At 44.2% G+C, this 16,613-nt stretch overlaps 1 protein-coding gene across 6 annotated transcripts in view; it reads right to left on the reverse strand.

The window, feature by feature from the left end:
* Window positions 1-16,613, reverse strand: part of LOC137305706 (myocardin-related transcription factor A-like) — a 138,094-nt gene that overhangs the window by 104,658 nt on the left and 16,823 nt on the right. For 3 of the 6 annotated variants that reach the window (XM_067974623.1, XM_067974624.1, XM_067974622.1), the window contains exon 1: window positions 8,622-9,001. The exons of 2 other annotated variants lie outside the window; for them this stretch is intronic. In XM_067974623.1, coding sequence (XP_067830724.1) covers window positions 8,622-8,748 — 127 coding nt within the window. In that variant the 5' untranslated portion in view covers window positions 8,749-9,001. Of the gene's footprint in view, window positions 1-8,621; window positions 9,002-16,613 lie in introns of those variants that run through there. One more of the 6 variants, XM_067974625.1, reaches the window with a different exon arrangement.

Below are 16,613 nucleotides of genomic sequence, written 5' to 3' on the forward strand. Positions count from 1 at the left end.
GGCCAGGCCTGTGTCAGCCTGCGAAGATGAAGCTAATACAAAGTGGACTTCATGGTCACAAGGCCCACTCATTGAAAATGTTGCGAGACAACCGAAAGAGAAAATGCCATTTTAAAGTCCAAATTGTAACAGAACGCTCCAACGTTGCTATCGTAAGTCACAAGAAGGATTTCACACCATCAGTCAGGATTTCTACTCCTGGGTGCGACGCAGTCACTCCTGCTGGAAAGCAGTTGTGCGGACATCAGGAGATAACTGGATCAGACTTTGCGGTGAAGCCTTCCACAGGCTACCAATACGATCAAGGTTCACACATGAAGAATGGCTACTTAGGAGAGGTACTCGAAGGCTCCCCGTGCCCATTCAACCACCGTTCAGTTCAGATCACAGCCTTTTGGAGAAGAGGCGAGGGAAAGAAACAAAAAAAAATGAAGTGATCACCAATAAGCAGTTCAAACAATGCTGTCAAAGTGCGAGACTATACAAACTGCCTCCAGGCAGCCATATCCAAACTGTGTAATTTCAATAATCTACCGATACATTCTTCCCATATTTTCCTGCAATTATCATAGAAGCTCCAACAAGGGGATGTGTTCGCCACTAATATTACCCGTCTACAGTGGTTTTGAAAATGAGAGAGAATGTTTTCTTCCCATCATGTCTCTTGGTCAACGGTACCTTTAAAGAAACTAAACAGCTGAAAGCAATTAAAAGGAGCAGGAATAATCTGTATGGAGGAATGGGATAGGTGTCAAATTCAAGAGCAAGTTAAGGTAATTGCACTACCAGGCCGGATAAAATAGAACCAGGGAAGTTGTTGGTCGTCGAGTTCAAGGAGAATGCTGCTGGGAGAAGAGGGTTATCGCCCTTTATGCGTTGCACCCAGCATCACATACGGACGTGGTCAGGTACAGGGTAGGTTACAAAGAGATAAATATTCCCATTACTCTGCCTAAATATAATGCCTCAAACCTGATCTCAAAAGCAACTGTGCTACAGCACCAGCATGATATTTCCATTCCACACATCAACCACTTTTGAGCGAGACTGCCAGTTTAGTGTCAATTTGTGCTGGTTAGGGACAGCTTTCATGCTTTGGACTTGTGTACATTAAGACTGAGACTGAATTAAGATTGAGACTCCACCAAACTAATTTCACTTAGATCACTACAGTCAGCAGAGAGGAGGGACTTTCAGCTAGACTGGGATCAAACCCAGATGGCAGAACTAAAAGCTAACCAACCACACCAGCCCTGGAAAGGAAGTGCTTTGAATTTTCGTAACTATTTTTGCTGTTCACCTTTCAAAGCTGCTCCTTTTATTTAAAAAAACCAACAAAAGTAAACTAGGCACATAATCTGGGCTGACACAGTGCAGTACCGAGGGAGTGCTGCACAGTCAGTGGTGCAGTCTTTCAGGTAATGATGTTGACCCAAAGCCACATCCACCTATTCAGGTGGATGTAAAAGATCCCATGGCACTATTCAAAATAGAGCTGAGAGCTCTCGCAGTGTCCTGGCCAATATTCCTCCCTCAACCACCACCAAATACACATCAACTGGGCATTTCTCTCATTGGGTGACCTTGTTGCACGTAAATTGGCGGCTACATTTGCCTAAATAACACGTCACCACACTTTTTAAACTAATTTATTGGGTGTGAAGTGTTTTGAGACATCCTGAGACGTGTTAAAGTGCTATAAGAATGCATGTTCTTTTTTTAAACTGGCAAAATCACTTAAGTGGGAAGGAAGCACAGGTGGGGAAAAAAGGATTGTAATAAGGAGGACAGGTCATTAATACCTAGTGCCTCGTACCCTTCTCCCTGCATATTGAAAGTGCTTTTACATCAGTGCCGAGTTCAGATTGTGGGAAAGCAGTGTGTTGCACCGACTGTCCGTATTTACATTGCTAAAGCTACCTCTTATCACAACAGCAGAATCACAGACCCACTTTATTGTGGGTCTACGATTCTGCAATCAGGGTAAAGGAGTCACCTTTAGCAATGTGACTGCAGGGAGCAGACGGAGGGACACTGGTCTCCTGCAATCCAAACTAAAGAAGCCCCAAAGTACAATGATGAAGCAGAGAAAGATCTTTCTGAAATATAAGCAAACTAAAGGGAACCAACAAGCACGAGGAAGCAGCCTCCTAAAAGCACAAGTCTGCAGAAAGCAGCTTCCTATGAGCCCTCCTCAACCTGTCAGAATACATGGCATAAGGGGACATTTTAAAAATGGGAGAGCACAAACATTTTTATTAACCAGGTTGAAGGATACTAATTAAAAAATGTAGATACTACTTACCACAAACATCTCTACAAGAGGTAGAGGTGGCCACAGAGCGGGAACTAGAGGAATTTGACTGGGTGGGGAAAAGGAGGGGAGATCATATTGAATGGCGGAGCAGGCTCGAAGGGCCGAATGGCCTACTCCTGCTCCTATTTTCTATGTTTCTAAAGGGAGAGGAGTCCAAAGGCAAAGTCTAAGCAACAGGTTTTTAAAATAGCTTTTGATAGTTTTTAAATAGCTTTTGATGGCAGGTAGCAAGGCAAAGAGGTTTTGGAAGGGGTCTGATGGCTGAAATATCACAGGCAGGTGCTGGACTAAAATAAATGTCACTGCAATAATATATTGCCTATCCAAAGGGCTATCCCTCCAAAACACTTACAATTTATCGCAAAAGCTTTCAGTGAGGACCCTCCATTCAGAGACAAACTTAGACGATGGCTTACATGATAGTTTACTCAATCCTATGAAAGTTTTTACTGATGTTCTTTCTGCAATAAAAACCTCCCAGATAAAAAGGTAATTGACTAAATGGAAGAAAACAGTAGCTCGACCCAAATATAGCTTCATGTCATCTATGCTGGTCACTGGCTAACTCCCTTCATCAATACAACTTATTTATAAAGCTCTTAAGTATATAGACTTACCCACAGCAGGACACTGAGCTATAATTAGATTTTCACAGCTATTTTAATTATTGCGGCATCAGTAGAACTAATATATGAATGAAGTAAACATCAATATAAACTCGATCTTATAGCACGGAAGGCCATTCGGCCCATCGTGCCTGTGCCAGCTCTTTGAAAGAGCTATCTAATTAGTCCTGTGCCCTTGTTCTTTCCCCACAGCCCTGCACATTTTTCCTTTTCAAGTATTTATCCAATTCCCTTTTGAAAGTGATTATTGAATCTGCTTCCACCACCCTTTCAGGCAGTGCATTCCAGATCATAACAACTGTAGCCTAAAGTTATTAGGAATTAGTGAAAATACAAAAACATCTAACATAACTCAGCAACCATGACAAGAACTTCAGTAGGTCTAAGATCTGTTAAAGTGTTGGGTCATCACTGTATGGCACCATGGACTGAAGGAAAGCAGGTTCACCTCAAGCCCTATTCTGCGGTGTCCTGAGTTGGGGCAGCAATCCAGCTCTTGACCAATATTAAAGAGCAGGTTGGCTCTCCCCCATGATTTGATGGTATTGACCGGTGTGATACTGATCCATATAGACTCGGAATGCTCCAAGATCTAGCCCCATTGTATGCTGAGTTAGCGGATCTCAGCTGGACCAGCAAGTGCGACGTGACAGTTGGACTCTGTATTCCTGCACGAGGAAGAGTTTAGTTCTTATTTCAGATCACCATCCAGCAATCCCTGCTGGGTGGTGCACATCTAGGATCAACCTCCAGTCAAATAGCCCACTGACACTCACTGTCTAGGCTCACACTTGGGTGAGGTAAGAAAGGGAGTTCAGCGACTGTGCACCAATGTTGGAGCAGATATTCATTGGCTTCTGTCCCCATCGACCAACACTACTGTTCCAGGAAGTGAAGGGTACGCAGAGCTCGAGCTCCACAGCCGCGTTTTGGAAGTAGGACTATTAAAATAAATGAATCTAAAAATGATTCACAGTACTGGACACTAGAATTAATTTTGCTTTTATTACAGCTACAATGTTTAGGCTTGGAAAATGGCAGGACATTCACTCCTTTTTCCTTTTACTTTCCATTTTGGTACAATGGTCTGCACCTTCATTTTAACCGTAAAAACGGTTCTCGTCAGCAAGAAGCGACATTTATATAATGGCCCAAATCTTGCTGGAGCGGGGCATCGTGCAGCGTGCCCAGTTTGTTAAGACATCCTCCTGCACCCTTCAGCTTGAAATTTTTTTTCCCTGTGACTTGCTGGAAGTGCAAGTCGATAACGGCACAGGGAGGGTAACGGGGCATCTGGAACCTGAGTGAACAATGGGACCAACAGTCTATCATCTTATCCAATGATATTTAAGGATTGAAAAAGAAACAGAGGAATGAAGGAGGGTGAATTGGTGTCAAATCAGGTACAGAAAGAGAAATAGAGAGGGAAAGAAACACTGGATTAAGAGAGAGGAGAATAGAAAAGTAAGAAAAAAAATTTAAAATGTAAAATTTTTAAAAATCTCTACGAAGAATTGACTACCTGAAGGAATGAGACTGAACAGTTTAAATAGTTCCCTTTCTGGGCCGGAGTGAATAAATTACATTTCATTAACAATTATCACGTTGTTAAAAGGGTATTTACGCTGTTAAGTACCAGCTCTAACTTTCTGCGGCGAGTTTATTGTACAAATCCAGCAAGTTCTTAAAAATAACAGAGAGGTTGACGGTGAGCTGCCGTTTGTGTGAGGCACATGGCGGAGTGGCGTAAATCAACCAGCAAAGTTATGGTGATTCACAACTCAGGGCATATCTCTTCTTCGCCTGAACTTGATGGTGGATTTGCACATTAATAACGGTGCACATTGTGAACTCAACGTTATTTTTCCAGCTGGATTTGGGCCATGACGTTAGTCAAATGTGCTATTTCGCCATGGCACCTTCTCTAGGGTGCAAGTAGTGGTAAAAATAGGTAGTGGAGGTGAAAAAGCAGCAAAAAGAATAGAAAATCAGTGGCATGGGCTCTTCCATACAATCATAGAAAAGATATAGCACAGAAGGGGGCCATTTGGCCCATCGTGTCCATACTGGCTTGAAGAACAACCAGGTGCCCGTTCTAATCCCACCTTCCAGCACCCGGTCCGTAGCCCTGCAGCTTACAGCACTTTAGGTGCAAGTCCAGGTACTTTTTAAAAAGAGTTGAGGGTCCCTGCCTCGACCATCAATTCGGGCAGCGAATTCCATACACCCACCACCCTCTGGGTAAAAAAGTTTTTCCTCATGTCCCCTCTAATCCTTCCGCCAATCAGCTTAAATCTATGACCTCTAGTTCTTGAACTCTCCGCTAGGGGAAACAGGTACTCCCATTCTACTCTATCTGGGCCCCTCATAATTCCGCCCACTCCACCAAACCATTTATATCTTCTAGGTCCTACCTGTGATGTGTTGACCAGAACTGCACATAATACTGCAGCTGTGGCCTTACCAGCGTTTTATACAGTTCCATCATTACATCCCTGCTTTTGTATTCTGTACTGCGGCTAATAACGGAGAGCATTCTGTATGTCTTTTTCACAACCTTATCCACCTGTACTGCCACCTTCAGGGGCCTGTGCACATGCACTCCAAGGTCTCTCACTTCCTCTACCCCTCTCAATATATTACCGTTTACTGCGTATTTCCTTTTACTGTCTGCCTTCCCTAAGTGCATTACCTCACACTTCTCCAGGTTGAACTCCATTTGCCACTTTTCCGCCCACTCCACCAACCCATTGATATCTTCTTGGAGTCTACCACTATCCTTTTCACTATCAACTACACGGCCAATTTTTGTGTCGTCTGCAAATTTGCCAATCATGCCCCTTACATTCAAGTCCAAATCATTAATATATACCACAACAGCAAGGGACCCAACACTGAGCCCTGTGGCACACCACTGGAAATAGATTTCCATTCGCAAAGACATCCATCGACTTTTACCCTTTGTTTCCTGTTACTGAGCCAATTTTGGATCCAATTCGCCACATTTCCCTGCATCGCATGGGCTTTTACCTTTCTGATCAGTCTGCCATGTGGGACCTTGTCAAATGCCTTACCAAAATCCATGTATACAATATCCACTGCACTACCCTCATCAATCCTCCTTGTCACTTCCTCAAAGAATTGAATCAGATTTGTAAGGCACGACATTCCCTGAACAAATCCATGCTGACTATCCCTGATTAAATCATGCCTTTCCAAGTGACAGTTTATCCTATCTCTCATTATTGATTCTAATAGTTTGCCCACCACCGAGGTAAGACTGACCGGCCTATAATTGTTTGGCCTTTCCCTCGTACCCTTTTTAAACAATGGTACTACATTTGCAGTCTTCCAGTCCTCGGGTACCTCCAGTTCCAGGCTCATTGGAGCGATAACAGCAGCGCTATTTATAGCGGATGAAGTAGGGGGCGTGTAATCTCAACGTTGCTGCTGAGCACTAGCGACTGCAGCTAAAAACTGGAACTGCATCAGTTCTAGGCCCATTGCCCAGTGAATGAAAGTGCAGAATGTGGATAAATCCAGTAACAATTACAAAAGGGGATGCTTCCACCAAGGTCAGGTTTCTTTGAGAAGAAATATGACGTGCAATAAAGTCAATAGATCTTAACAGTACAATTACCGGTCATTTCTTGGCCAGCCTAATAGCTCTTCTCCACATTTGGAATGTCAACCTTGTGCCTACAGTTATTGCAGCTATTGTCCAGCAGACACCACCAGCAACTGTGAAATCTTCCACTACAGACCAATTTTTTTTTATGAACTTAAAGCTTAAAATAAATCAAGACGCTGCCCGTAGGTTCTGATATAGAATAGTTACAAGGCATGACCCGATGGTACATGGCCAATACATGGTGTCACAGCAGCACTGAGATCCAGCTGCATCACTCATGCTGCTGACTTGTTCCTGGACTGATAACGTGCACTTTGGAGGGAGTGCGAGAAAAGGAGGAATAAATAATCATGGCACTTCCTAGCAACTGGCAGTCCTGGAAGGTCAGTGACCCGCCCACCCCTCTTGCTTTGGCTGGTGTGTAGCCAGCACTCAGGAACAGAGTAAAACAGATTACCCTCAAGTACCACTCCAATAAGGAGGAACAATAAGCAACCTATAATCCAAAGAGGCAATTCTACAATAGCTTGCATATTTCTAACAGAGATATACATGAAGATTTCCATTCAACCAAACTAAACTCAGCCATTCAGAAAGAACAGATGGTCCTCTCACAACGTGTGCCTTAGATGATTCCAGGATTGTTGCCTCTATTATGACGCCGACAAGTTACACTTGTTGAAAAATAATTTTGTAATTAGTTCTAAATTTGCCTTTTGCTAAATTGAACCTGTGCCCCCTTGTCCCACGGTCACAGTTTAGCATGAGGTTGCTTTCCAGATTTACCTTTTCTATTCACTTTACTATTCTAAATAGCGCTATGAGGTCTCCTCTTGGTTGTCTACTTTAAGAGTCTTAATAGCTCAAGTTTTTTCAGTCTTTCCTCCCAAGTCTGTGGTCAACCCAATGGCTCTTCTCCACACTTCGTCAGCCGTGCATCAGCAAAACTCCAGGTAGCCTGACCAAAGTACTGTAGAGTTTTAGCATAACATTGCAGTGACTGGACATGACCAACACTATCATTGGTTATGTTGAACTTTTATAAAATACTGGTTCGGTCACAACTGGAGTATTATGACCAATTCTGGGCACCACACTTTAGGAAAGATATGACGGCCTTAGGGAGGGTGCAGAAAAGATTTACTAGAACGGTTCCAGGGATGAAGGGCTTCAGTTATGTGGAGAGACTGGAGAAGCTGGGGGTTGTTCTCCTTAGAGCTGAGGTTAAGAGGAGATTTGATAGAAGTGTTCAAAATCATGAAGGGTTTGGATAAAGTAAATAAAGAGAAACTATTCCCATTGGCGGAAGGGTCGAGAACCAGAGGGCACAGATTTAAGGTGATTGGCAAAAGAACCAAAGGTGACATGAGGGAAAACTTTTTACACAGTGAGTAGTTATGATCTGGAATGCGCTGTCTGAAAGGGCGGTGGAAGCAGATTCAATCGTGGCTTTTAAAAAGGAACTGAATAAATACTTGAAGGGAAAAAAATTGCAGGGCTACGGGGAAAGAGCGGGGGAATGGGACTAACTGGATTGCTCTTACAAAGAGCCGGCACGGGCTCAATGGGCCGAATCACCTCCTTCTGTGCTGTAACCATTTTATGATTCTATTCATAGTTACATAAGTCATCCATTTTTTCCCCCTGTACTCAATACTTCACACTTGTGTGTGCTGAATTTCACCTGCCTTTGGTGAGCCTATTGATATATTCTTTTTTTAAAAAATTGTTTTGTAGGCCTCTTCAGATTTGACTTGCCCTCCCTTTCCCCCAAGCCACCTGACATAACCTTCCCCAGTTTGGTACTGGGTGACAATTTGATCAGATTCCATGGAGCTTCTGAAACCTGTATTAGAATTGTTTTTAAAAGTGCAAACAGGCCTTCAAACCACCAGCAGCTCCTTCAAGGATCAGACAAGAGCTCAAAAAATTAAATTGGACTGCAGGTTTACATTAGGACGCTGAACAATCACCCCGAACAGATGGTGCATCTCACAGTTTTATGCCCCACTTGTAGCCATTTTCCCAAAAGCAGCAGAAAACTAACCTCCTTTTAAACCCTGGTAACTGTGCCGAGTACCGCCAGTGTAACAATGTCCTTTCCATGTGTTGCGGCCAGTGACGGACAGAATCTCCGATAGGATGGACTTGATTTTCCTGGTCTTATCCAGCATGGCAAAAGGCTGCTTTTTGAGGCAAGTACTTTTAAAACTTTTATAGGGCAAATCTTTGCCTGCAGCGGTGAGGTTTAGCAGCACAGCGAGAACTCTTCTAGCTATCGTTTCCAGCTCGGGACATTTGATCCGATTGACCCGATTCTCTCTGCTTGTTTTTTTTTGAAAAGAAAGGATTTTTCTTTGCTTATAATCCAACAGCCAGAATCAGATCCAAATCACACGGGTTGAAGCAGAGGCTAGACAGAGTTCTCAAACAGAGGCAGCCTCTCTTCATGTGGTGTAGGCTAACATTTGTCAAGGTCTGCACTTTACAGGGCAGACAACACACAGCAACAACTGACTTAATGCAACCAAAATAGTAAACACAGCTGCCCTCTTGGCTCCAACCAACAGATGGTGCTTCTTGATGACATTTTTTTTTTAAAAAAAGGTTTTTAATATCACACCACCTTCATTTATTTTTTTTTGAGTATCACCACTGCAGTTGGGTCTGTGTGTCAATAACAGATCTGGAAGGCTGTAAATATAACTGATGTTCACCAGTAATTTGTCATCTGGCAAAGTGTCAGAACAATACAAGAGAAATGAGTTCTGACGAAAGGTCTTCAACCTGAAACGTTAACTGTTTCCTTCTCCACAGATGCTGCCTCACTTGCTGAGCTTCTCCAGCATTTTCTGTTTTTAAACTTCGAGAAATACAGCCCATGTGAGCGAAACAGATGAATTTCAGTGAGTAAAGTATGTACTTTATTTTTTTAAAAAATTGGTTTAATCGATGGCCCAGTAATATTTGTGGAGAAGCATTTGGGTGCAATTTCTTCCATGGCTGAAATAATGGTGTAGAGAAGAAGAAAAAAAAAATCAACCAGGCTTCCCAGTCCCTCCTGTTGGAAAGTGCTAGTATGGAAATGTCAGGTGAAGACAGGAATGGGTTCAATTGTGGTGCTCCACACAGCTGACTTGCTGCATTCTTCAACCCCGCAGAATGGCAACTTGACTGAGGTAGCAGCGGGCTGCTGGTAGCCATGGAACCTTAGCTCATGAAAAATCAGTGCCAGGAGAGGAGGAGAGGGAAAAAATAGAAACAGTCATGTTGGTCACCTGACCCACTGGGCGTTTAGCTGGAGTTTAGAAACTTTTTTTTGTTACCTATACTAACCACCTACGTTAAAACCCTCAAGTCTTTCTATAACAGTTCTGCCATGCAATGCGATGATGGATTTTATTGAGGAACACAATCTGGACTGCTCAGATATGGGTCTTACATGAACCCAGTTCCTGATCTCAGCCACTGTGAGCAGGGAGAAGTAAAAGCTTCTCCACAGGGAGGGAGGGGAGGGAAAAAATTTGGAGAAGCAGTCACCTTGGCTACTCCTACACATTAGCCAGTCAATTGCATTAAATAGCACTAGTGAGATCTGGGTGCAGGTCTCCTACCTAGCAGGTGTGCAGAACCCAAGGAAGAAGAAACATGTTACAAGAAGCAAAGAAAAATCACGCACACCTTTCGATAAAAGCATTACATTCTTGATTACATTAGAATCAGACATTAAGTTACTGATTAGCAAAACTGCAAGGTATGAGATATTTTGTAATGCTAGACCATGCAGTTCACTCAGAAAATAGTGTACCATTCATATGAGTGCTTTACGGATCCATGTTGCTTCTGCACACATTACAGCACAGAACACAGACACTCCTATGTGTAATTTATGAGCATTTAAGTGGTAATGACATTGGACTGATTGCACCACCCAGTTTACAGGTGCAGCAGTGAGTCAGATATTGGCCTTTCACCTCTGGGATCTGGATTCAAATCCAGCCTAGACTGATGGGATGAAAGCCTCCTCTCTATCTGTGGCTGTGAGGATCCTGTGTGAAATGAGTTTGGGCAGTCGTAATCTAGTTCCCAATAAGCATGGGCCTAAAGCACGAAACTGCCCCCCCCCCCCCAAGTTCATCACTAATTGCCGATCTCACTCAGAGTACAGGACAACTGATGTGGGAAGTGAAAAACATCACACTGGTGCAGTAGTGGGTCCTCTTAACAGGCAGGGGCTGAGACACACTGTTGAATATCTTTACCCTGCACTTATCTGTGTTATACCTAGCCTGGGAGTGCTTGGTGCTGGCACCGAGTGCCTGAAATTGGAAGAGTCTCGTTCCCCAGCAATAACATCTCGCCTCGATGAGCACAAGAATAAAAAAAATTGCTGATCTTAATTTGAGTGAGATTGGAGGGCTGGGTTTTGCCTTTGATGTGCTCCTCCTCGTCACAACTCCTACTGACAAGCTGTGCTATCTATAATGTGTTCCTAAATCTCAGTGCTCGAAGCCACACCACCTTGTGCTTATACAATAGACTACATTTAACTCAAGGGTGGAAGTGTCAAACATTAAGGCTGCATTACACCTCTTTTGAAAGCATATGAAATACATGCGATAGCTAATCTACTGACTATAACAGGAACTTCAAATACTCAGCAGGAGTCAGAGGTAGTAAGAAATGTTCTAAATGTCAAGAATACCCTCAAAAGTTTCTTTGCCTTTTTCAAGCTTTCTATTTTCCTTTCCAGTCTTCAACAGACTGAAACCAGCAGCAAACCATTGGCCCAGAATTTCCTGGAAACTTGTGCCATTGCAATGGCACATCTACATCATCGGGTTCATTTGACAGTGCAAAAGTCCCAGAAAATTACTGCACAAGTGACTTAAGCCATACCATGACTTCCTGGGAGGTTTGCGCTGCTCCGCCGTTTCCCTCGCAGGGAATTAACATAGCTACAGCCCCATTAAATTCAATGATCGCTACTCTGATCGCTGCTGCCACTTAGACTGTTACAGAATGGTGCGGGTGTGCTCAGTATGTTTGGTATAATCACAGAAATTCTTAGTTTACTGTTTAAATATGTTTTCAATTTGACACTCAAACAAATGGAAATACAAGTGAAATTTAAAATAATTATACATGTATATTTCTGATGGGGCAACTTTGTAATTATTATGGCTGTAACACTTCAATTGAATACTTTTAGTAGTTTATCAGTCAAATTTACAGCTATGCATCTATTAGGACAAATATGATTTTTTTAATAAGCATCGTCATAACACAACAGGATAAAATGAATCAGACAATAAAGTGTTTGACTGCAACGGATCCGTTGGGAATTTGGGCTAGAATCTGGAGCCAAATAGCAAAATATTAATTCCATGTTAAAATTAATTTCAAACTTGTTTGCCTCTGGATCTTCTTTTTGCCTAAGCACCCTGTTTCACTCGTTATCTTATTGTATTCTCTTTTCTCCATCACTTGATAATCACTTTCATTTCCACTTGAGAATCCTAGCTCCCCAAGGTTAAATTTTGGATCCTGTAATGATTGGTTTTGATCCATGTTATGTGTCCACAACTAAACTGTATCATAATACAGCTGCTTTTGAGATAATGCAAATTCTTTACATATTCAACTTAATTTTCCTAATCAGAATGATAAAAATGAGCCGACATTTTTTAAGGTTGAATGTAATGCTGATGCGAATGTTATTTATACTATCAAATGGGCCGATACTCTCTGGAGTTCAGAAGAATGAGAGATGATCTCATTGAAACATAAGATTCTTAGAGGGTTTGGCAGGGTAGATGCTGAGAGGCTGTTTCCCCTGGCTGGAGAGTCTAGAACTTGGTGGGGGGGGCATAGTCTCAGGATAAGGGGTCAGTCATTTAGGACTGAGAGGAGGAGAAATTTCTTCACTCAGAGGATTGTGAATCTTTGGAATTCTCTACCCGAGAGGGCTGTGGATGCTCATTGAGTATATTCAAGGCTGAGATCGATAGATTTTTGGACTCTAGGGGAATCAAGGGATATGGGGATTGGGCGGGAAAGTGGAGTTGAGGTTGATCTTATTGAATGGCGGAGCAGGCTCGAGGGGCTGTATGGCCTACTCCTGCTCCTGTTTCTTACTAAATTATTTCTCACACTGCTAGATATTGTAAACAAAAAAACTTGGGTAATCCTTGAAACACTGATATTACTTCTTGGATGACTGTTTGCTGCATTGCTTCTGAAATTCCTTTCTGATGTGAATCAGGGTAAAGTACAGTACTCTCCTTCAATTCCACAGCTCCCAGCCAAAGCCTCGTGATACAATGCAAGTTACAGAAGAACTCTTATATCCCGAATAATCTTAGATCTTACGCCAATATTTATTCCCGTTAACCTTTGTTCTTGTGCCAATATTTATTCCTGTTTATATTTTAGTAATTTGTTGCCAGATATAAATAAATAAAGTTGAAATTCCTGCAGGAATCAACAAGCAAAATGAATTCTCAACTTTCCTTTAGCTGTGCCGCTTCTGATTCACCGCTGTACTCACTACTGTGTATTCCAAGCAGTTTTCCAGCAAATTTTGGCGTACATTTGCTACTGGAAGACCGGGGCAAACAATGGTATAACTTACCATGTCCGTCATTCCCAGCCACTAATGAAACTTGTCCACTGTCACTGGGCAAGTCTGGCCATTTCTTCACTGACCTACTAGATGGGGCATTATTTTGTAGCCGACCACTCCATTCACAGGGCTCAGGTCATTCATATCTGGCAGATTACTCATGCTCCGCAGAAATACAAACATTAGTCATCGCAGACGTCTGGGACCAGGCGGCTGATCCGCCCTCACGGTCATAGGCGCTGCATAGGCCAGGGAGCCCGACAAAATGGTGAGGGAGAGGTGGAATTAAGATGGTAAGAATCCTCTGAAAAAGACACGCTAGGGAAAAAAAAAGTTTTGGTGCAAAATGTGAATAAAACAGAATGCTTTTAGAACCCAGAGATTTGAGGTTTGTAGTCATCTTTCAACAAAATGAAGTCAATAGACCAGTCTTCCAAAAACAACCGAATTGAAAAGTACATCTTCCTCTTTCATTTTTATCCCCAAGAGGAAAGTACCCCTCAACTTGCCCACATAAATTGGGGAAACACCCAGCACCTACACCCCCACCCCCACCCCGGCCTCTCCCCTGGCTTTCAGGCTCTGTATATGCAGGTTTATTTGCATATGGAAGTTGCAGCTGCAAATAGAACAAAAGAATTGACCGCAGATCTCACAGGCCTGCCATTTCCTCTGGAGAGGGGAGGGAGCGAGAGAAGGGGGAGGGGGGGGGGGGGGGAACAGAAGGACAGGTTCAAACTAATAAAAGGCATGATGTGGAGATGCCGGTGATGGACTGGGGTTGACAAATGTAAGGAATCTTACAACACCAGGTTATAGTCCAACTGTTTTATTTGAATTTCGGAGGCTTTCTCCTTCGTCAGGTGAGCGAGTGTGGGATTCCATGGAAGGTTACCGCATTTATAGTCAAAGAACAATACCTGGTGATTACAGATAATCTTTCCAACTGCCCATTGTCAAGGCAATCAAAGTGTTCAGACAGAGTGATGTTACCTACAGGACCACTGAATACACAAACGGCCAGAACACAAAACAGAGAGGGAGAGAAACATCCGAAAGGAAGAGAAAGACAGAGAATGACCCGTTGTGTTAAAAACAGATAACTTTTTTTCGCTGGTGGGGTTACGTATAGCGTGACGTGTACCCAAGATCCCGGTTGAGGCCGTCCTCATGGGTGCGGAACTTGGCTATCAATTTCTGTTCGACGATTTTGCGTTGTCGTGTGTCTCGAAGGCTGCCTTGGAGAACGCTTACCTGAAGATCGGTGGCTGAATGTCCTTGACTGCTGAAGTGTTCCCCGACTGGGAGGGAACCCTCCTGTCTGGCGATTGTTGCGCGGTGTCCGTTCATCCGTTGTCGCAGTGTCTGCATGGTCTCGCCAATGTACCGTGCTCCGGGGCATCCTTTCCTGCAACGTATGAGGTAGACAACGTTGGCCGAGTCACAGGAGTATGAACCATGCACCTGGTGGGTGGTGTCCTCTCGTGTGATGGTGGTATCCATGTCGATGATCTGGCATGTCTTGCAGAGGTTGCCGTGGCAGGGTTGTGTGGTGTCGTGGACGCTGTTCTCCTGAAAGCTGGGTAATTTGCTGCGAAAGATGGTCTGTTTGAGGTTGGGTGGCTGTTTGAAGGCGAGTAGTGGAGATATGGGGATGGCCTTAGCGAGGTGTTCGTCGTCATCGATGACACGTTGAAGGCTGTGGAGAACATGGCGTAGTTTCTCCGCTCCGGGGAAGTACTGGACGACGAAGGGTACTCTGTTGGTTGCGTCCCGTGTTAGTCTTCTGAGGAGGTCTATGCGATTTTTCGCTGTGTCCCATCGGAACTGTCGATCGACGAGTCGAGCGTCACATCCCGTTCTTTCGAGGGCGTCTTTCAGCGTCTGTAGGTGTCCATTGCGTTCCTCCTCGTCTGAGCAGATCCTGTGTATTCGCAGGGCCTGTCCATAGGGGATGGCCTCTGACGTGGTTAGGGTGGGAGCTGGAAAAGTGGAGCATCGTGAGGTTGTCTCACTCAGCACCTCACTCTCCCGCAAGCCCACGGACAACCTCACGATGCTCCACTTCTCCAGCTCCCACCCTAACCACGTCAAAGAGGCCATCCCCCATGGACAGGCCCTGCGAATACACAGGGTCTGCTCAGACGAGGAGGAACGCAATGGACACCTACAGACGCTGAAAGATGGCCTCGAAAGAACGGGATATGACGCTCGACTCGTCGATCGACAGTTCCGATGGGCCACAGCGAAAAATCGCATAGACCTCCTCAGAAGACTAACACGGGACGCAACCAACAGAGTACCCTTCGTCGTCCAGTACTTCCCCGGAGCGGAGAAACTACGCCATGTTCTCCGCAGCCTTCAACATGTCATCGATGACGACGAACACCTCGCTAAGGCCATCCCCACACCTCCACTACTCGCCTTCAAACAGCCACCCAACCTCAAACAGACCATCGTTTGCAGCAAATTACCCAGCTTTCAGGAGAACAGCGTCCACGACACCACACAACCCTGCCACGGCAACCTCTGCAAGACATGCCAGATCATCGACACAGACACCACCATCACACGAGAGGACACCACCCACCAGGTACATGGTTCATATTCCTGTGACTCGGCCAACGTTGTCTACCTCGTACGTTGCAGGAAAGGATGCCCCGGAGCACGGTACATTGGCGAGACCATGCAGACACTGCGACAACGGATGAACGGACACCGCGCAACAATCGCCAGACAGGAGGGTTCCCTCCCAGTCGGGGAACACTTCAGCAGTCAAGGACATTCAGCCACCGATCTTCAGGTAAGCGTTCAGGCGGCCTTCGAGACACACGACAACGCAAAATCGAGCAGAAATTGATAGCCAAGTTCTGCACCCATGAGGATGGCCTCAACCGGGATCTTGGGTTCACGTCACGCTACACGTAACCCCACCAGCGAAAAAAAGTTATCTGTTTTTAACACAACGGGTCATTCTCTGTCTTTCTCTTCCTTTCGGATGTTTCTCTCCCTCTCTGTTTTGTGTTCTGGCCGTTTGTGTATTCGGTGGTCCTGTAGGTAACATCACTCTGTCTGAACACTTTGATTGCCTTGACAACGGGCACCAGGTATTGTTCTCTGACTATAAATGCGGTAACCTTCCATGAAATCCCACACTCGCTCACCTGACGAAGGAGAAAGCCTCCGAAAACTTGTGATTTTCAAATAAAACAGTTGGACTATAACCTGGTGTTGTAAGATTCCTTACATTAAAAAAAGGCAAATTTAGGACTGATGTCAGGGAGGTCCTTCATGGAGCTATCAACACATGGAATAAACGTCTGGATAAGTGTAGTGGAGGTAAGACCCCTGGAATTATTTAAGAACCAATTGGGTGCCACTGTGGGAATATTTTAGGGTCATTATGGATTTTTT

Source organism: Heptranchias perlo, chromosome 40 (genome assembly GCF_035084215.1).
Source record: "Heptranchias perlo isolate sHepPer1 chromosome 40, sHepPer1.hap1, whole genome shotgun sequence".
Classification (NCBI taxonomy): Eukaryota; Metazoa; Chordata; class Chondrichthyes; order Hexanchiformes; family Hexanchidae; genus Heptranchias; species Heptranchias perlo.